This window comes from Durio zibethinus, chromosome 1 (assembly GCF_047325235.1).
Source record: "Durio zibethinus cultivar Kanyao isolate XHJ-2024 chromosome 1, ASM4732523v1, whole genome shotgun sequence".
Classification (NCBI taxonomy): domain Eukaryota; kingdom Viridiplantae; phylum Streptophyta; class Magnoliopsida; order Malvales; family Malvaceae; genus Durio; species Durio zibethinus.
Window position 1 is genome coordinate 889575 of NC_143162.1, and position 22675 is coordinate 912249.

The 22675-nt window shown below is 27.0% G+C and overlaps 1 protein-coding gene across 5 annotated transcripts in view; it reads right to left on the reverse strand.

Annotated features, from left to right (window-relative positions):
* The window catches only part of LOC111311513 (insulin-degrading enzyme-like 1, peroxisomal), a 34877-nt gene that overhangs the window by 8646 nt on the left and 3556 nt on the right, over positions 1-22675 (reverse strand). For 4 of the 5 annotated variants that reach the window (XM_089754844.1, XM_089754931.1, XM_089754968.1 and 1 more), the window contains 11 exons: positions 17718-17769; positions 17190-17312; positions 16178-16290; positions 15282-15444; positions 3494-3586; positions 3237-3322; positions 1789-1875; positions 1407-1510; positions 578-680; positions 315-410; positions 4-193 (listed from right to left, as the gene is read on the reverse strand). In XM_089754844.1, coding sequence (XP_089610970.1) covers positions 4-193; positions 315-410; positions 578-680; positions 1407-1510; positions 1789-1875; positions 3237-3322; positions 3494-3586; positions 15282-15444; positions 16178-16290; positions 17190-17312; positions 17718-17769 — 1210 coding nt within the window. The remainder of the gene's footprint in view (positions 1-3; positions 194-314; positions 411-577; positions 681-1406; positions 1511-1788; positions 1876-3236; positions 3323-3493; positions 3587-15281; positions 15445-16177; positions 16291-17189; positions 17313-17717; positions 17770-22675) is intronic. The other variant, XM_089754874.1, reaches the window with a different exon arrangement.

Here is a 22675-nt window from a genome sequence, read left to right on the forward strand (position 1 = left end):
TACCGTGTTCATTTAAGTAATCCCTCAACAACCGTACAAAAATGTCTGCAAGAACTTCAGCTTCAGGAGAGATTCTAGCGTGGGGACAGTTGAATTCTATTTTAACAAATGCCTTAGGTAAGGAGAACATTGTATCAGGCTTGTACCACAGTTTTGAATAGGATGACTTTCTTAACAAAACTGGAAACTTGACCTGCTTGATCAAATCGAAAGCTTAATTCATTATATCAAAGTAACAACTAATTAGAGTTGGAACTTGAGATCGATCGATAGAGACAATCACGACAAACTTGATTGAAAGATTCATAACTAACCTTTTCTCTCGCACCCTTGAGAGAAAAATTTTTGGGTATGAACATATTAGCTGCTGGTAGCTGCAAATCACCAACGGGAGCTGATGACATCCATTTCTGCAATCAAAGTAAAAGATTCCATCAAGTACCTTTTTTTGCTTGCTGAAATCAAATTAGTTACCACTTACCATAACCTAATAAACTAGAGACTAGAGAGTATAGCAAACAAACCGACTTCTATAAAATTGTTATATAACAGTACAATGGGAAAGATCAACGGCAACCTCAATCATCGAAGTTGTGACCCTTTCCACAGAATAAGGAGTACCATACCACGGCTCAACCTTATCCGTCTCCCCGTCCAATTTCTTTGACTCCCAGAAGATTCTATTAAAATAAAAGGGAACTTATTAGAGGAAAAAGACTAATATATTTATATCTAAGATCTCCTCTTCGAATGAAAGAAAAAAAATGAGGGAAGGGAAAACGAAAAGAAATAGCAGAAAGAATGGTTTTTTCTTCTAAATTGTTTCGTATGAAGTAAAATAATAATAAAAAAAGCTGATTGAATCGTAAATTAACCGAATTACTAATTTATACAAAGAGATTTATACTTTACAACAAAGTTTGGGGTTGACACATTTCTTAAGTTACATTTAAGCAAAGTAATAAATTAGTAAAATATTAACTAAGGTGACAAACAAGTGGGTTCAAGTTCCGTTATTTTGAATTTGAATTTTTCTGTTTTGGGCAATTCCGAATTCAATTTTTTTTGTATTTGAGTTCACTCAGATTCAAACTATATTCAAGTTTGAATTAGTTTTTATCATTTTAAATTTTATGTAAAATATAATCACTTTCGTATGTTTTTCAATTTCACTTTGGTTTGAGAACGGATTTTTTTTTTTTTGGTTTCATATAGTTTTAGGTTTGAACAATTTCATATTGGAAAGATTGTTTTGGGTTCAGACCGTTATAGATTCAAATTTTCTTGGTAAATCAGTAATTCGGCTAGTTCAAATGCGAGTTTTTTTTTTTTGCAAGTTTTAGGTTTAGGTTCGTTTTGTAACTTTTGATTACTTAAAACTTAAAAATTTATATTCAAAAGCATACCGGACATTCTCTGGTGACAACTCTCTCAGAATCATTTGCAGAAGGTCAGGATTGAAATTTGAAGGCAACGATGAGCCTACCAACCAATCTTTGGGTGGATATTTCTGAGAATCCAATTTCAAAGGAATCAAACTAGCTTGTCATCCAAAAAAAAAAAAAAAAAAGAAAGCTAGTAGAGTTTCCAACACAAGATCCTCAATACGTTAGCTCTATGCTTATTAGAACCAATCACTTTAGATTTTCGAGAAATTATTTCATAACAAACACTACTTGAAGACTTTGGGATAGATTGAAGTATAGAAGACCTAGAAGAAAATTGTATCAAAATGCTCTACAGTAAAACCAATTACCATAAAACAAGGGAATATATAAAAGGAATTACCTGCATTCTTGACGCGATTTCCATAACATAATCAATAGGTGGGATTTTGTCTTGATAGTGAAAGTTTATCTCGCAAACAGTTGAAAGCTTCATACAAAAATAAAAATTTCTTATACAACTCTACGACAAATAGAACCAGCAAGATAGAGTTCTTCCCACATCTCCCGCTTCAATGTTGTTCGAATTGAAGCAAGACAGAATTGATCATAAACATAAAATTAAGCTTCAGATCGAATTCTCAATATTGAAATTCGTCAATTTTCCTAACTAATGCACGGCGCACCGAGCTCAAAGTTGATCACATCTCACATTGCAAAAAGTATTTTTGCAACAATTTAAATGCATACATTTTTTTGGGTGAAAAATATTGTGCAACAGTTATTATAAGAACAATTTAAGTGCATTCTTTTCTTATTAAAGCTTTTTAATAAGAAAAATTTTGAGTAATTTACTACATTTTTTACTAAAATTTAATATTTTATGTAATGTATTGAGGTTTAGTGGTTTTTAATTTCAAAAAGTAAAAAAAATAAAAAAGAAAAAGGTGAAAAATTTAATGTAAGTACTAAATATGAAATTAAAAGACAAAATTTAGAGTAGATTTTTTTCAATAGAAAAGAAAACTGATGCACACAGTAATATATCTTAGACTAGAAGAGATTACAAAATTCGGGAGAAAACTTACATAAATTTTTTTATGTGAAGTTTGTTAAATTTCTTTTTAAAAATGATTTAATAAACAATTCAAACCAATAAATTAATAGAATTTAATGTGAATATCAATAATATGTAAAAACATAATTAAAAATATTTTTTATAATTCAAATTTGATTAATACTTATTTAATGGTAAAAAATTTGTCAACATTTTTACTAAAAATGTCTCTCTAAAAATATATATATAAATTTATTAAAATTTTTTTAAATTTTGTACACTTGATCTACGTAACGAAACCTTTCAATTTATTAATTTTGATTTTTTGTTTTAGTTTTATTTGATCAATTTTAATTAGGAACTTCATGAATTTCATTTAGAAAATATCATTGAAGTTTTTTTCCAAAATTCAATGCAAAAAAGCATAAAATGATGGTATTTAAGTATATAATTCACCTAATGCTTCTCTGCTTTTAATCAAATTATTCATTCATAATGAAACTTAAACATAAAATTTCAAGGTAAATATCATATTTCTAATTAATTTTTTCGTGTGAGACTATCCATTAACATACATACAAACCAGCGTGATTCTACTTTTTTGTTGGAAGGAAACTTAAACAAATATCCAACAGCGAATAGCAAGAATTCAAGGCATATCACAATAGAAGAAAAGTGAAAACCAGGGTAGATAGCTAAACCATCATTGAAATTGTCAATAGCATACCTGAGTTCAGCCTATTTACAGCTACAATTTATTCTTAAATTCTTAGTGCTCAGACATAGTCACATACCTCCTCAAATTCCCGTTTGCAAATACCAGACTCCCTCAAGAATTTGATGTATTTAAAGAGCAACCCCACGATATCCTGCATATGCTCTGAAAATTCAACCAGGGAAAGCTCAATCGGTGATAAAATCAAAGAAATCCATGTTAAAAGACATACATAATGGATTCTTACATTAACCACGTAATATAATATAATATGATATGATATAATATAATATGTCTAGGATCTTTGGCAGAAATCAAATAAACATATATACTAACCATGACCATCTTCAGTAAGATCAACTGCTACTGTAAAGAAAGAGAACTCTGATGTTATCTCATTTTCATCGGCAAACAATTGCATAGCCCATCCTGCAAATTTTTTGTATATATACATAATTTAGTGGCCTTTTTTTTCAACGATTTATTAAATAATTTTATTTTGAAGTTTATTTGTTATACCAACTGTATAAAGAGACTTTATCAGCTATGATAATTGGCACCCTTTTTTAGGGCCTTCTAATCATAGAATAAACAAAATGATAGAAACTATTAAAGATTTGCGAAATCTAATATTCTTAAAGGGAAAGTAATTCTCCCTTAAATAATTTTACTTGACTAATTCTGAAGGATATTAGATTTATGTGTTAGAGTTGCTATATTTTAATCCCATCATTTATTACTGTATTGCCTTTAGTTACATTATTAGTTGAAGTTTGTATGTATTTTTTCTTAAGTTGCATAGAGCATAATTGTTATTCTAACTTTGATTATTCTTAAGCAGAGTAAATATAAGAATTGATTTTTACGATAAGATCAATGTGGGGTTGAAAGGTGTGCTAAATCATTTTTGGTTTTATTGTGTACATAATATGTAAATTATTTACTTATTTAACATATAAATTAAGAAAAATATTATGAAAATATATTATAATTATTTTCATAATATATTTTTATAATAGACTATGTTTTTCATCTAAAAACGTGGTTTCTTTTCATAATAGATTACATTTTTATCTTAAAAATGTAGTTTATGTTGATTCTACTCAAATCCTACGAGTAGCATTTTTTGTCTTTGTCTCATAATATATTTTCAACAAAAACTACGGTTTTAAGATTAAAAACATAATTTTGTTGAAACTATAGAATTTTTAAAATAAAATTTCTCATAATATGTTTTTAATAAAGACTGCATTTTTAATCTTAAAATCATAGTCTTTTATTGAAACTATAATATTTTTTAAAAATAATTTTCATATATAATATATTTTTAACAAAAACTACATTAAAACTACATTTTTTATCTTAAAAATGAAATCTTGTTGAAACTATAAAACTTGCGTATATGATTGAATCTCAATTAATTATTTAATTTTTTGGATATTGAAGAGTAAAATAGATCTTAAAAACCATTTTTTTGGGGCAAAAGATGGAAAAAATTTAAACTCTAGGTGAAATGCAAAAAAACTTTAGGAAGATTAGAGTTTTAGATTCTCTTATTCTTCCCTCTTTGACATTGTTGGAATTCAACATTTTTGTACTCCATTAACAGCACCCTAAACCAAAGGAATCGGATTACGAAAAGTAAAATTTCAAAAGAGAAAGTTAAATTTTGCTAACCAAACACCCCTAAGAGGATATTTTAGATACTACTTGCAATTTAACCTACTCATACATCAAATATCCATACATCGAAAGGTTCCCATTAATGTTGTTAATTTTGTTTTGATACCAATCGTAGCGGTCGGTAGACTTTAGTTATACAAAAAAGGTATTATTAAGAGTAGTTTTTTGTATCAGACTTGGTATAAGATAATACAAATTGTTTTTATCAGTTTTGACTAATTTCGGTAAATTTTATTGGATTAACTTATTTTGGTTGATACATAATTGTGAAACACGTTTTGTAATTTTTAACTTATCTTTTGTTGTTTGAATATTTTTTAACCTAATAAAAATAAAATTAATGGACAAAATATCTCTTAAAATTGAGTGTCTCTATTTTTTACAACTTATTTTATTTTACACATAATTTTTCCAAATCAAAATTCATAAGTATTTCAATTTTTTTAAAAATAATTATGCTCTTCTCAAAAGTTTAATAATTTTGACGTCAAAGCTAATTTTTTTTTTGTCTATTTGTTTTTATCTTAATAAATTTTTACATGAAAAAATAAAAATAGTTATTTAAATATTAGATACTTGTAGACACTTTGATCTGTCTGGGGTGTTTTTTTTAATTAAAAAATTAAAAAAATAAAAAATTAGAAAAATTCTAGGGAGGTTGGATTGGTTTGGGATTGTTTCTTTGGGTTATTAAATTTGGGATAAATTCGAGATGAAAGTTTGGATTTAAGAGAAAGTAGAATTCCTATTCTGTTTAGGGTTCTTAGGCTTAGAACCCTATAAATACATGCCCATGAATTAAAGGAGAAACACAAAAAATCATAGAAATCAAAAACACAAAAAAAGCAAAAAGCAGTAAGAAAATAATTTTTGAAGATTTTTTGTGTAAAAAAAGGGAGATTTTTCTAAAAAAATCTAGAAAATCCTTAGATTTATGGAAAATTTCTAGTTTTCAGTAAATTTTTCGGTGTCGATTGAATTTTTTGACAAGTTTCCCGTAATCCGATTGAAGATTCCAGCATCAATTGAATTTTTTGACGAACTTTAAAAAAATCAACTCAGATTCTGATGAAATTTTTAGAATATGGTGAAGTGTTCAATTGAAGCTCATTCGGGTTACAGAGAAAGGAAGAGAAAAGAAAAGGAAGAAAGAGAGAGGGAAAAGGAAACCTGAAGTAGAAAGCTAAAATTTGACTTTTATAACCTTACCAAAACGACACCGTTTTGGGGTTTAAGAAGAACCAAGATCAGTGCATTTTTCATTTGGGTGATTCGACCCGTAGTGTTGACCCGTTTTTGACTAGCGTTTGACTCGAGTATCAGCCAATCCCTTGAGCTGAGCCAATCTACCAAGTCGCGTTCTCCAAGTTGCTTTTTCTACCTGGAGCTGTGCCACCAAAACCGTCGAGTCGAGTCGTTTTCCTATTTTGGTTTTTTTTGTTTTTTAATTTAATTTATTTTTTACATATTTTTGCATGAATAAATTAAAAAAATATATAAAAAAATATAAAATTTTTGAGAATAAATGATAATTATCCGATGATGAAATTTATAAAAATTTCAAATGGTAAATTTTTATAAAATTCTTAGGTGAGAAATTTTTGTCTAAATTTGTCCCAAATTGTGGAATAATTTAGATAAAGTTTCAACAGCAATAATTAATGTTTATTCTCAATAAAAAAACCAAAAAAAATAAAAAAATAAAATTTTTTAGTTGAAAATATTTGATAATTATCCAATGATGAGATTCTTAGAAATTTCAAATGATAAATTTTTTAAGAAATCTCTAGGTGGGAAATTTTTTTACATTTGTCTTAAATAGTGAAAGAATTTAAATGAAATTTCAATAAAAAATAATTGTCATATTATTTTCTTTCTAAAAAAAAAGAGAATTTCTAAATAGGCACAAATGGTGAAAAATTTAAAAATTCCTAAAAAAAGAAAATATTTCTAAATTGACCTAAATGGTAAAAAATTTAAAAATTCAAAAAGAAAAAATATTTTTAATTTGGCCCAAATGGTGAAATAATTGGATATATTTTCGACAAAAAAATAATAAATAAACTTTTTTCCGATAATAGAGCCTCTTCAAGAAAACAAATGGCATTCTTGAATATTCTTAAAATGAGAAAATATTTTTAAGAATTCTACCAGATTTATAGAGAATTTTAAGAATTATTTTTAATATTTCGACATAAAAAATTTAAAATCATTTGAATTAAGACTTTAAGATGAATTTAAAATAATGTGGTATCATTTTTTGAATGGGCATATGAGGGTGCTATAACCTTTCCCACATATAATCGAACTCCTGGACCCTGTTCTAGTTTGTAGACTTGAACCTATTCTTTTAAAGACCCTCACTCAAACTTAGGAGCTTTTTAAAAGGATAGATTCTTTAAGTGACCAATCATATCTAGATAAAAAAGATTGGTAGCAACTTCATTTGTTAAGTTTAGCTATAGATTTATGGATCTATATAAACTTTACTAGGGACAGCCATAGAGAGTCAACCCATAAACTTTTAAATTTTTCTTATTCTTTGGTCTAATGATTTTAAATTGTAATGATTTGTTTACTAACGTTTTTGTGTTTTTTGTGTTTTATTTTTAGGGCATGAAACCTCTATGTTCCTTCACACACTATCATATGCATTTGCATTATATAAGCTCTATACCTGAGCTTCATCCCTCTTAAGAGGGAGTAAAGTATTTAAGCTCTCGTGAAATGATAATCTTCACAATGGCTAATGAAATACTCCCACTTAAATTGAATCATTTTCGTTGATAGCCTATGATTGGTGAAGATTGAAATACCTTACTGATCTGTGATGGATAATGAAGTAGAGAACAATTTAAGAACCTTTAATGGTTAAAATCACTTAACCTTGCATATAGTTCACCCTTAAGAGGCTAGCCTTAAGATAGAGTCATTCTTATCCATTGATAGATGTAACCTGAAGTTAGGATATGAGAAATGATGGTTTGTGATATAACTATTTTGTTTGTTTGACTTTGTGCATTTGCATTATCATGTCATGCATCATTTTCATTGTCATATGTAACATTGTGCATCTACATCATTTTCATTTCATCCATGAAAGTATACATTTCATTTATGCATCAATATACCAAACATAAAGCATAGCATAGCATTTTTTATCATAATTATAGTGCTCAAGGTTCAAGGATAGCTCTACCAAGTAAGAACCTCACCACCAATACAACAAAAGGACTCAAGCTAGATAGATGAAACAAAAAAATTTCAACCATCTTGAGAGGATAGAGAAAGCGTAAGAAAAGCTTGAAGGGAATTGAATAAGATTCTAGAGGTTTTGAATAAGTTGAACAAGGGGAAGAATGTCGAAGAGAAAGCTAGCCAACAAAACCATCCATTACAAGCAGTGACTGACCCTCTATAACCTCCTAGCTTTGAGCTTCATTAAGCTCAGTCCACTCAAGATGCATCACCTTAACAGTTCACATACCTTATAAGATATACATACCCTAAAATGCCATCTGCTTCGAATCTGAGGCAGTATCAAAGTTATGTAAATTTTATCTTTACTAGAAAAGCTATGAAACTAGTACCAATCCCCAACTTAAATGATGTAAAAAAGAAGAGAAAACTGAGGCCTAAGGAAAAGGAGACTTTGAAAGCCTCAAAAGCTGAACAAAAGATAAACTTATTAGAAGAAAGTTTACGAGCTATGGAAAGAATTGATTTTTATGGTTCCATAGATGCTGCAAGGCTCTCTTTAGTCTCAGATGTCATTTTTTCTTTAAAATTTAAGGTTTTAAAGTTTGAAAAGTATGATGGTACAAAGTGTTCAAAAACTCATATCATCATGTACTATCAAAAAATGACTACCCATACTAATAATGAGAAGTTATTAATGTATGTAATCCAAGATAGTCTTACTGGCTCTACTAATAGATGATATGTCCAATTGGATAGGATCTGCATTCATTTATAGAGTGATATGACTCATAATTTCATTGTCAGTATCGACATATTGTAGACTTAACCCCTAATCACTTGTCTTTGTAAAATATGAAAAAGAAGGAAATTGAATCCTTTAAAGAGTATGCCCAGAGTTAGAGGGACATGGCTACTCAGGTGCAACCTCTTTTAACTAAAAAAAAAATCATGATGTTATTTGTTAGCATTTCAAAATCTTCTTATTATAAAAAGATGATAGGGAATGCCACAAAAAATTTTAACAAGATCTCAGGTGAAATCATTGAGAATGCCATTAAAAATGATAAGTTGAAAGGAGGGAAAATCGACAAAGGGCTAGAGAAAAAAGATATTAAAGCTTAAGCCATGAGTTTTGATAGACAGTTCAGGGGATATCAGCTTTATCCACCCTAAGGTTATTCTTTATACTGTCCAGTTATGAACAATACCTCATCCTACCCATATCGACCAACCTCATTACCATCTTATCCATCAACATACCAGCCTGTTTTTAACCCCTAAGCTCTCATATATAGCCTTAATATTCAACCTCTCACAAGACCCTAAATTCATTCTGCTAACCTAACAAGTGGTTCACGAGAGCAACAAAGTATTCAAGAAAAACTCGTATTTGATCAAATCCTTATTACTTGTACAAAATTATATCAAAAGCTTTATAACAACCACTTGATTACCCTTAGCAATTTAAAGCCACTCCAGCCACCTTATCCCAAGTGGTATGATCTTACAGTTCACTGTGACTACTATTATGGAATTACACTACTTTAAAGCATAATGTGCAATGATTGATTAAGGATAAGATGATAAATTTTGATACAGAGGGATAACAACACCTAATATTAGCAGCAATCCATTGTCCAATCATAATATCAATGTTTTAGTGAAGATCAAGAATGTGTGTGATTTGAAAAGACTTGGAGAGTTGTAACAAATCAAGAGGGCAAAATGTCTATAAAAATTCTTTACTTGATTACGTGGGGCATAATCTTGGAAAGAAAAAAGATGTTAAGGCTAGTTGAATGTTGCTTGTCATTCTAGGTTTTCTTTTAAAGTAATGTTATAATTTCTTTTATGCAATAAGATTTCATTTGTTATCATTTTAGTAAAAGACAAGGATAATGCATTTCATTACATTTTCTCTTTTATTCAACCAGTGTTCCATAATTTGTTATCTTTCATAACTTTTCATTCTTATTCCCAAATTTCAGATGGTGAATATTTAGACAATGATAACAATAATTCTAAAATTTAATTTTGAGAACTCATTCACATTGATCTGAGGAGATTGTTTGAGCAAAAGAAGTGAGCTGTTAGTAGATGTGAAATAAATATGTCTTGAAGATATGTAGTCTTTTATAAAGATCCATAAGCTTGTTTTTATTTAAAGGATGATCTTCAAAGAAAGCATTCACATTTGAGATAAAAAATGGTCATCTTACTTTTATCATTCAAAAAACCATTCATTGCTACCTCTTTGAGCCTATTATGAATTCTTTTTCTAAAGAACCCCGACCAAGGATCACCCTCCATACTGTGGAATAACTTTTGAGAAAGAAAAAGAGGCAAAAGATCATAAAAGATCTTAAAAAAAAGTAAAAAAAAAATGAATGCCATACATGATTTGGGGTAAAGTAATGAGAATTCTTTTGTAAGGAATGAAATGAATGAAAAAAAAATAGTGAAATGATGTAGAGTGGGGCAAGATGCCAAGCTGCATCAAATGATAAAAAATGATCATTTGGTTCTGAACCTTTTAAAACATATGCTTTGAGCCTATTTTATCTGTTTTTTTATGACCTTTTATTATAGCCTATATTACAACTTTAAAAAGTTCATTTGGATCAAATGTGAATGCTCGAACTGAATGATCATATGTTGAACTAAGGCATACTCATGATGGAATAATAGAATCATGCTACATTGCTTCAAAGATTGATGGGTGAGAGATATCACTAATGGATGAAAGATAAAAAAATAAAAATAAAAAATAAAAAATAAAAAAATAAAAAAATAAAAAAATGAAAGAATGAAAAAACGATGAAAAGAAGAGAAAAGAAAAACTCAAATTAAAAATATGAAAGGACAATTTGGGTAAAAAATCTCTTAGTTGAGAATTAGATAAACAATTCACATGAAAGAAGGTCAAAGACATCTGAAGATTCTTCAAAGTTGAGGCAAAGTTCAAGATTGATCTCAGAAATCAATGGAATGGGTTTTTAAAAATAGATTTTAGATTAATGTTAAAAATTGTCTGGTTATTCATTGTTTGGATATTGTTATTCCGTTTGTTCAATACCATTCCTAATGACATGCTTTGAATTTGTTCCTTTGCTTATTTGTTTTGTACCGAGCTCACTCTTTATTAATTATCTTTCTCTCAATTCACCTTATATTTTCTTATCCATAGGGCAAATGGAGAGAACGTATGATTGCATTGTATTTTTCATGATATGAAATGATAATGATGGATGAATATGTGCTTAAAAGATTATTACATTCCTTCGAAAAAAATCCAGGATGATAGGAGGTAAAAAAATAAAGAGATGGTAGAAACTTATTAAAGATGATTTGAAAAGACACATGGTGTGACCAAATGATGAATATGATGATGTATTGTTCAACAAAATGAAGAGGGCAAAATTTGGAAAAGTGATATAACCAAGTGATGGATATGGGGATGAATCAATCGACATAACTTGTAAGTTGTGATTGAATGATGAAAATAATATAGATCAGTGGGCGAAATTTATTTTGAAATGACTAATGTTGAGAAACCTATGAGTGGTGACCAAGTGATGGAGGATGAAATTTGTTCTGAAATGGTCAGTGCTGAGAAGCCTATGAGCGATGATCAAGTGATAAAAGATAAAATTTATTCTGAGATGGCCAGTGCTAAAAAGCTCAAAATGGTGGAGTCTTGAAAATAATATTACCATAATTATTTAGGATTTCATGACATTATTGACATCCGCATTCCATGAATTATATTAGTATTGTTGTTTGAACGGTACATGCACATAATTCGATGAATTAAAACTTTATTTGGACATGCATAATAAGCCAGTAAACATTTGAATTATAACTTAAAATAGGGCATTGTAAGAATCTAAATTGTTGCATTTGCATCATTAAGAAAGCATTTGTATCATTGATCATGACATTCATTACATACAAAATTTTAACTTTGGTAAAAGTTTGAAAGTCATCTAAAAAAGAAATTTTAAATTTTTGGATATAGTCTTTTAAGAAAAGATTGTGAATCTTCAAATAAGAATCTTTGAGTTTTCAAATGAGAATCTTTAAGTTTTGAGTTTCAAATGAGAATCTTTGAGGTGTGAAACCTTAAAATTTATCGAATGTGAATCTTCAAACTCAAATGAAACTTTGAACTTTTAGATGTGAATCTCTAAAATTCGAATGAAAAGTTTTAGATGTTGGATGTGAGCTTTGCAATTTGCATGTGAATCCCTGAATTGAAACTTTGGATGAGAATCTCACAAATGAGAATCTTGAAATCTCACAAATATGAATTCTCACATATCTAAAATTTTACGAATCAAATTCTTGTGAAACTAAAATTTTGAGAATTAAATTTCAGAGAATTCTTATGAAATTGAAAGGTTCTTGCGAATCTGAATATTTGAATTTCGAACTTAAATTGTGAATTTTTAAGTTTCCATTACAAATTTCATAAGACTTGATCTATGACTCATGTGGACATGATTGTTGAGGAGCCTTTTATTTTTCAAAGTTATTGTGCCTCTACTTAAAGGAGCCTTTTATTTTTTAAAGTTATTGTACCTCTGATTAGAGGAGCCTTTTATTTTTCAAAGTCATTGTGCCTCTGTTTAGAACAACCTTTTATTTTTTCAAAGTTGTTGTACCTCTTTTTAGATGAGCTTTTTATTTTTTTTCAAAAGTTGTTATGCCTCTGTTTAGAGAAACTTTTATTTTTTAAAGTCATTGAGCCTCTACTTAGAAAAGCTTTTTACTTTTCAAAGTTATTGAACCTCTATTTAGAGGAGCCATATTTATTTTGTTCAAAGTCATTGAGCCTCTACTTAGGGAAGTTTTGTGTCATTTAGTTTGTTTGAGTATCTGATTTAAAAAAAAAACAAAAAAATGGCAAAAAAATAAAAAAAAAAGTAAAAAAAGTGAATATGTTGGGATGATCATGTGCAGGGTGTCTATGTCTTTGTATAGTTATTGTTGCATAGAAAATGCTAAAAAAGGGACAGCTATAGACACCCTGATCTGTCTAGGGTGTTTATTTTTTTAATTAAAAAAATAAAAAAAAATAAAAAATTAGAAAAATTCTAGGGAGGTTGGATTGGTTTGGGATTGTTTCTTTAGGTTATCGAATTTGGGATAAATTTGAGATTAAAGTTTGGATTTAAGAGAAAATAGAATTCTTTTTCTGTTTAGGGTTTTTAGGCTTAAAACCCTATAAATATATTCCCATGGATTAGAGGAGGAACATAGAAAATTACAAAAATCATAAACATAGAAAAAAAAAGCAAAAAGCAATAAAAAAACAAATTTTAAAGATTTTTGGTGTAAAAAAAAGGGAATTTTTTTAAAAAAATCTAGAAAATTCTTAGATTTTTCAAAAGATGAATTTTTTTGACATTGATTAAATTTTTCGACAGGTTTCCTAGAATTTGATTGAAGATTCTAGCATCAATTGAATTTTTCAACGAACTTCCCACGAACCATCCCAGATTTTAAAGAGATTTCCAAAATTCGACGAAGCATTCAACCAGAGTTCATCTAAGTTAGAGAAAGAGAAAGAAAAAAAAAAGGGAAGAGAAAAGGCAAAAAAGAAATCTAAAGCAGAAAGCTGAAATTTGATTTTTGTAGCCTCACCAAAACGACATTGTTTTGGGGTTTAAGAAGACCCAGAATCCACGTGTTTTTCATTTGTGTGACTCGATCTGTAGCACTAATCCGTTTTTGATCTACGCTTGACCTACATATCAGTCAATCCCTCAAACGAAGCTGAGACACCAAGTCGCGTCCCCAAGCCGCTTTTTGTACCTGAAATCGAGCTACCAAAGCCACCGAGCTGAGTCGTTTCCCTATTTGGTATTTTTTATTTTTAATTTAATTTATTTTTTATATATTTTTGCATGAATAAATTTTAGAAAAAAGAAAAAATAAAAATTTTGAGAATAAATGATAATTATCCATTGATGAAATTTATAAAAATTTTAAATGTTTAATTTTTATAAAATTCTTAGGTGAGAAATTTTATCTAAATTTATCTCAAATGGTAGAATAATTTAGATAAAGTTTTAACAACAATAATTAATGTTTATTCTCAATAAAAAAACCAAAAAAAAGGAAAAAATAAAAAAATTTTGGTTGAAAATATTTGATAATTATCCAATGATGAGATTCTTAGAAATTTCAAATGGTAAATTTTTTAAAAATTTTCTAGGTGAGAAATTTCTTTAAATTTATCTCAAATGGTGGAAGAATTTAAATAAAATTTCAATAAAAAAAATTGTCATACTAATTTTTTTTTGAAAAAAAAAAAGAGAATTTCTAAATAGGCCCAAATGGTGAAAAATTTAGAAATTCTTAAAAAAAAATATTTCTAAAATGACCCAAATGGTGAAAAATTTAGAAATTCAAAAAGAAAAAATATTTCTAATTTAGCCCAAATTGTGAAATAATTAAAAATATTTTTGACAAAAAGAATAATAAATAAACCTTTTTTCGACGATGGAGCCTCTTCAAGAAAACAAATAGGATTCTTGAATATTCTTGAGATGAGAAAATATTTTTAAAAATTTTATCAAATTGATGAATAATCTTAAGAATTATTTTCAATATTTCAATATAATAAATTTAAAACCATTAGAATCAAGACCTTATGATGGATTTAAAATAATATGTACTATCCTTCAGATGAGCATGTGGGGGGTGCTATAACCTTCTCAACATGTAACCGAACTCTCGGACTCTATTCTAGTTTGTAGACCCGAACTTATTTTTTTATGGACCCTTGTCAAACTTAGGAGCTCCTTAAGAGGATAGATTTTTTAGGTGACCAATCACACCTAAATAAAAAAGATTGGCGGTAACTCCATTTGGTAAGTCTAGCTATAGATTTACAGATCTATATGTTATGACAATAATCAGATTAAATGTTTAAAAAACTATGATTTATGAATATATTGTATTTTTTTGTAGATTATTAATAATATTATTATGTACAAATTCATGTATATTTATTAATATATTTATACTAAATAAAAAAATCCAATATAATTTACTGAAACAACTTATACCTCTTCCGATCAAACAATACCTAAAACAAAATTATATGTTTAGAAAGAAAACATTTGATAGGATTCTAACATGACTTATCTCGAGTCTTAGCAAAGGCATATGTTCAAAAATGTTAAATATACTTAAGCATACTTTTTTTTTTTAAAAGACGTAGCAAACTTACCTAGTGTTTTCAAGATGTGATACACGGATCCTTCTCCTTTATGGCGAATGACATGACCCAGATACTTGCATGGCGCTTCCTTGTAATGATGCCTGCTTGGGGTTATTGGCCATTCAATTCTCAATTTGTGCCCTTCTTTTATTGGAACAAGCTTGACAAGAATCTGAAATCACATTAAAAGCGAAGAGCAACGTGAAATTATTCTTCCGGCTTTAACTTTTCAACCAAAATATGATTAAGGTACTTTCATTTAAGAAAATTTCTAGAATTTAACTAATGTAGGTTATTTTCTTTGTAAATTTCGTTTATGGTTCTCAGCTTTTTATTTTATTTTCATTTTAGTTTCTAATCTTTTTTTCAGTTTCACTTTAATTCCCAATTTTTAATTTATTCCGTTTGAATTCCTAATTTTTCAAAATGATTTCATTTTGATCCTTTTGTGAAGCTATTCCGTTAAAATTGATGTCATATCCATCCATATTGATCATTTTAACTAAATAATTTTAAAAAAGAATCAAAATGAAATGTTGAAAAGTTATGGATCCAAAAGGAATAATTTATCCTATACACATGACACATCACAACATTGATCTCTTGGCATTTTATGTGAATATTTTTTTTCTCAACTATTAAAATAATAATATAATGAAAAAAAATCATAATGGAATATTTTAAAATGTCAAGAATTTAAATAAAACAATTCGAAAATTAAAAACTGAAATAAAACTAGAATAAAAAGGTTAATAGAACATGTAAGAAATTTACCGGTTATTTTGTTAAATTTAAAAGAAAAAAATTTTAAAAATAAAAGAATGCTAAATATTTATTGACATTGGTTAGGATCGATTATGTTTATAGAAATTATTGATGGTGCAACATACTGATTTTCATTATACCATTAGATGTTCTGACGTGAAAGGTAGACCGGTAATGCGGAAACCACGTTGGTTGGAGTTTCGAATGTCTTGGAACTTGCTCTCCACGGAGCTTTGGATTTTATCAAGGCTTTCTACAAATTCATAATGAAGAATTAATCTTATTGAACATTTACGCAATCAACTATTTAAATCATAAGTCTTTCTTTTTGAGAAAAAAAATTGCAAGTCTTAATGAATATTGTGGTAAGAGAATAGCAAATTAAAATAAAACTCTATATGGCGAGTAAAAGCAATTTAGACTTTAGTTGCTGATTTTTTCTTACTTCTTTTTACTTTAAAAAAAAAAAAAAAGATGCATTTGGATGTGAAAATAATAGTGTTTTTGAGGAGATAAAACAATAAAACATTTATCTTTTTATGGATGATAAAATGAATTTTGGAGAAAAAAGAAAAAGCAATGTAATAAAATGCATGGCTTTACTTCTATCTGATATTTTTAAAATGGTCGGGACGAGACTATGAGATGTGAAACTATGCTTCTTACAGTAGCCTAATATCACATATACTAAAAAAGAAGCAGTTATATATGAAACAATATTTATTTTTACTGAATGCTCATTTTTAATCAAGTATAGTTTTTCTTTTTCTATAATCTTAATTTTACCATACAACTATTTCAAAATGCAAGAAAGAAATTTGACTCTGTATGATTGCTGCTTTACTATTTGCATTTTTCATTTTTTTATAGAAACATTTAAAAACATGTTTGAATACAAAAGTAAATAATTTTATTTAAAAAATTATTCACAAATTATATAATTTTCTTAGATGACAAAATGTATGTTACTACTTCTAAAGACAAATAATATTGAATTTGGTGTTATATTATAATTATTTGTCATTTCAAATCAATTATTATGATATTACTTTATTTTTGTCATTCTAAAAGCAAAAAACCAAATAACAAAAATAATCAACCAAAGGGAGTATGTATATAGCAAATGTAACAACCAAATGAAATGCTACTAACCTTTTGTATATACAACCAAATGCATAAGGTTGGCAGAATAATTTTCCTCATAGAACTTTAGGAGCTCATGTCTTATATCCAGTCCTTTTGCTTTTGGTCTAACTTCCAACGTATACCAATTCCCTACATATTAGCAAATAGCAAGTTAAGTGTTAGTGTTCACATCAGCTGCCTACTAAAGTTGCTTTTATAATAGAAATGTTCACGCAAATTTTAATTTGTAAGATTTATTTGTGAGAGAAAGTTACGAGATTTAATAGATTGAAAAAAATAATATTTCACAAGTTAATATAAATTATGATATATAATGTGTGCACATACATTATATATATATATATATATATATAAAAGGAGGGATTATATTTTTTAAATTATTAGATCAAAATGGTTAAAATTAAAAATATTATTTTAAGTTTGAATCCAAAAATAAAATAAATAAAAAAATAAATAATATATATAAGAGAAAATCGAAGATAGGGCCAATGGAGATGAGGGAAATTCGGAAAGATAGAGTTGCACAGATTTTACCTGTACCAAATTTATGATAAGGATGACTTTCTATGCTGAAATGTCTCTGAAGCTGCTTAGATAAAAAGAAGTTAAAAAAATTATGAATAAATTTATATAAACAGTAATGGATATGTGACAATATCAAAAATAAATTGTGAAATTAAAAAACCTCATCGTTGCATATTAAAAAAACCTTCAGATTCAACTCCATTTTATTACGACCATTGCTTTTGGAAGTAAAAAACTGTAAAATTTGCCTTTAAATTAAAGGTAATCTTTTCTTTTTTTTTTTTTTGGATAATTAAAATAAGTGATCTTTTGATAAGTCAAAAAAGGTTTTTTTTTTTAATTATTTAAATGACATATGAATGGATAACAATGCTTTGAATGTGATTCATTCCAATTTGGGTTGATTAGAGTCCTTTTTGGTCCAAATCACTCTGTATATTGGCATCACCCTCTATTTTAAATTAAATGTCTACCTTTAAGTTGAAATGCAATTCAAGGAAAAATATGACTTATGGGTTTTATTATATGATAAATTACAAAAAATATTCTATGGTTTGAGCAGACATTTACTTCAAATAGTTTAAGTTTAACACATAATTGCTTTGTGAATTCTTTTCAATTAGTTTAATACTAATACCGTTAACTCATTTTTCATTTTGTTCAACTGGTGCCATTTTTTCATTATGCCTTGAAATCATTTTTTTTCATCAATCTCCTACACTCATGCCCAGCTGTTAGTCATTATCCAACAAAGTCCAACACTAACCGTGTATTTTTTTTTTATTTTTTATCCTTTTTCTTTTGTTTTCCTCTTTCAATATGTCTCGATTCCTTATCTAAACCCATTTTCCCCATCACTCCAAATGTCAAAATATATTTCAATTAGTTTGTGACCCATGCAATGCATGGATTATTATATTTATTTAAATATGTGTTTACACCGTAAAATTTATATTTTTCTTACAATTATATCTAAATTTAAAATTTTATGTTAAATATAAAATATAAATATATATTCAATTAACATATCATATGAAAATTAAACTTTACTGTTATTATCTTGATCAAAATGTGGAAAATAAATGTGAAAAATAAGAGATATTAGAAATGGATAAAAAAGTAAAAAGAATTGAATATAAATATAATATTGGTCTTTTAGGACAACATAAATATTGAATGATCAATTAAATAATAAAAGAAGTGTTTTGAATACTTTTACTGTATTATGATTTTGATCAAAATACTAAAAAAAAAAAATCAAGAAACGTGTGACAAATAAAAAAATTGAATAAAAATAATGTCAAAAGAAGAAATCATCTAAATAAAATAAACAATAAAATTACGAAAACAATATAAATCTTAAAGAAAAATTGAATACTAAAAAAAATAATGTAGCACATATTATTAATTATTAATAGACTTAAAGTGATATGTGTTTTTTGAGTTTAAAAAGAAACTAATAATAAAGTATTTGAAAATTTAAAAAAAAAAAGAAGAGATATATGTGATTTTAAATTTAGGGAGAATGCTTTTGTTTTAATTATTTATTTTTGTATATTTATAGTAAAAAAATCAAATACTTTAATTTGGTTTTAAATTTATCAATATTTAATTAAAAATTAATTACTTGGTTAATGAATGTTTTGTCATATATTATTATCTTCTTATCTATGTAATATGAATCTAACCGCACACCAAAGTTTAAATTCACCATCTATATACAAAATATTTTTTCATCTATTTTAGTAGTAATTATTTTTTGAAAGAATTTTATGTATCATAGGACATATGAAAACATTAAAAGATTATTATTCTAATGCAAATAAAAAATAACTATAACTATTATATGTTATTATTGAGCTATGATCTAATTTAACTTACTAAAGAAAGTCTTTTTTTTTTTTTTTAATTTTGTAACGCTTAATTTATACACTAAAAAATAATTTAAGTGAAAGTTGGTTATATATTTACTGTACATGATGAAATTATAACAATACACATCTTTCATGCATGCATTTAGTTTTATTGACTATTATACAAAAATCAATTAATTTAAAATAAAAAATTGAAAACATATATTACAAATATAATAATAAAAATGCAATACTTAAATATATCCATACTTTACATAACATATAATAATAACAATAAAAAATAAATAAATGAAGTCAAAAACTTCAAAATTATTTTACAATGTACTTATTTATTTAAATGCAAGATAAATAATATATACATGTTTTATATAAAAAATACTCAAGTTAATTTTAAATGAGATTTTGTTTTTATTTTTTTCATTGGAATGATCCCAATAATCTTATTTCATTTAAATGAAGATAAAGATTATAAATTATGTAACATAAAAATTTTAGATAAAAATGATTTTTTAAGATTTGAAATATCTTTTAAATTTAAATAATAAGGTTATTTAATAATTAACTACAATTAAAGAACTATCATATGTGTCAATAATATAAATTGTCTAGATAAAATTACATGTAAACAAAATTTATCAGGTAAGCTTGTATGCTATAATATAATATTATATATGATATGATATACGCTATATGATTCACTAATATAGTTTCATAGATAATGCAATGACAAGGGTTTCTCACTTTTGTGTTGAATTTTTTTCAAATAAAGTGAAAGAAGTTTCACAGATAATATAATGACATGGGTTTCTCATCCTTGTGTTGGAATATTTTTTTTAAATAAAGCGAAAGAAGTTTCAATTCACAGATAATGCAATGACATGAGTTTCTTACTTTTGTGTTGGAATATTTTAAAAATAGAATAAAAGAAAGGAGAAATTTCCACTTCAAAGCATACAACCACTAGTTTTGCTTTAAAAGCATTTAAATATTTTTAAAAAGACATCTTATGACATCTATGGAGGTTTAAAAGATGTGTCCTCAATAAGTTTTTTTTTTTTTTAAAAAAGCAAAGTGGTTGGTTAATTACCACCACTTTGAAGAGATATATCTCCCGAGAAAGATCTCTATAAATATGTAAGATGGAGATCATTGCAAAATACATCAAATTAGCTCCAATACAACCCTCTCTTTTCTTTTCTTTTTTTTTTTTTTAATATTTTAAATAGTGGAAGTCACTTTTGCAATTTTTTATTACAGAAAACCTCATATAAGAAAGATATTTTTGTTTCTCAACATCAGAAGTGTTTAGTGGTTTTGATTTTATTAATGCCAATTACTGTGAAACATAGATTTTATTATATCTTACAGTACTATTCGATTTACCACTTGATATACCGTTATTGATGGGGCAAAATAAGCCTATTAAGATTTAATGCCCAACACTCCTTTTTTCCAATTTTTCTAAGGCCTTGGCCTCCTTAATAGAGAAAAATGAGTCTAACACTATGTTTGGAAAGTCATTAGTAAAAAAAAAAAAAAAGAAAGTAAAGTTTTTTAGAGGAAAAGATACATATACTTTTTGTTTTGATAGTTAAAATTAATTAAAAAAAATAAAGGTACATTTAAAAAATTTTCACCCTTTTTTTTCCTTATATTTTCATCTAATTTGGGATAATTGAAAATTGAAGAATTTGGGGAAAAATGAGGGGTACGCAATTTCCTCCTTTATTTTAATTTAAATAATATCCAAATAAGGGAAAGGTTTCACATTTTTCCCAATTTTCTTTTCCTTTCCCTCTCCTCCTTCAATCTAAATATAGTATAGAAGAAAGTGGCATTTGCAATATATGCTTTAAAACTATTTCTCTGTTCCTTAATTCGGTTCTTACACCCACCGGAAACAACAATTTTCTCTTTTAAAACCTAATCTTTGATCACATAAATCTCAAGACACAAACTTTCTACCTAAATTGAGTAACTTTCCTTTTTAAAATCCACGCTCACTTATGAATTCTTCTACTTGTTAATCTTGTGAAAAGTTTCTTTTCCTTCTTTGAGTGTTTTGTTATGGTGTTAGAACTTCATTGTAATTTATTGCACGATACTATGAAGCAAAATTTGCGGCTAAATCACTTTATTAGCTTTTGTACTTCATTGGTACTCTATTTTGGATGCATTAGAAGTGGAGAAATTGCATAAAAGAGAAGAAGGTATTAGGGAGATGTAGATCACATGATTCTCACTGGACTTGTCCATAGGTCTAGCGGCCCGTTAGCTCACGAGCCCGACACGGTTCAGTCTTGATAACAATTTTCAAGCCCATATCTTGTAAGGTCTGAGTCATTATTTAATTAATAAAAAATATTTTTATTTTATTTTAATTTTAAAAAAATGCTAAAATAGTAATATAAACCTTTTTTTATTATTTTAATATTTTTAAATAGTACTGGGCCTAAAAGGTTGGGCTCGGGTGGACCAAACCTAAGCACAATCTTTGCATTTAGAGGAGCAAATGACTCAACCCAATGCATACAACAATAACAATAAATTAAGTTTTATATCAATTGTCTGAAAAAGCCAAAAAGAATAATGTTAGGTCATAATTTCAAATTTTTTGCACTACTCATTTTTATAAAAAAAAATTCATTTTTATCTATTTTTTTAATCTTATATCCTTATTATTTACATCTACATCTTTCGTGGTTTAACTCTAAAAGCTTGGTTTCTCTAAAATCTAAAAACTCATTTATCTTAATTAATATATAGATAGGTCTACTTGACTCAATACATAGACACCTCTAATTCTCACATTAAAAGTGTTTACCCAAAACTAACGAAAATAATATACATGAATAATGTTTATGATAGTTCAATATCAAATTTTAAATTTTAAAGATAAATTTATTTTGCCTCTTTTATATGTAAATTTTTAATTTATTTGGTTCAGCATCTCTTTTTGTCTTCTCAAAAATTAAAAAGATACATGTTCACATAACAACCGTAAACTTTTAATATGTCAGTGTTCTTTTTAAGGAAATAATTCAATCATGTAATTATAGTTTTCATAAATAAAGTAAATACAAGTAATGTTTT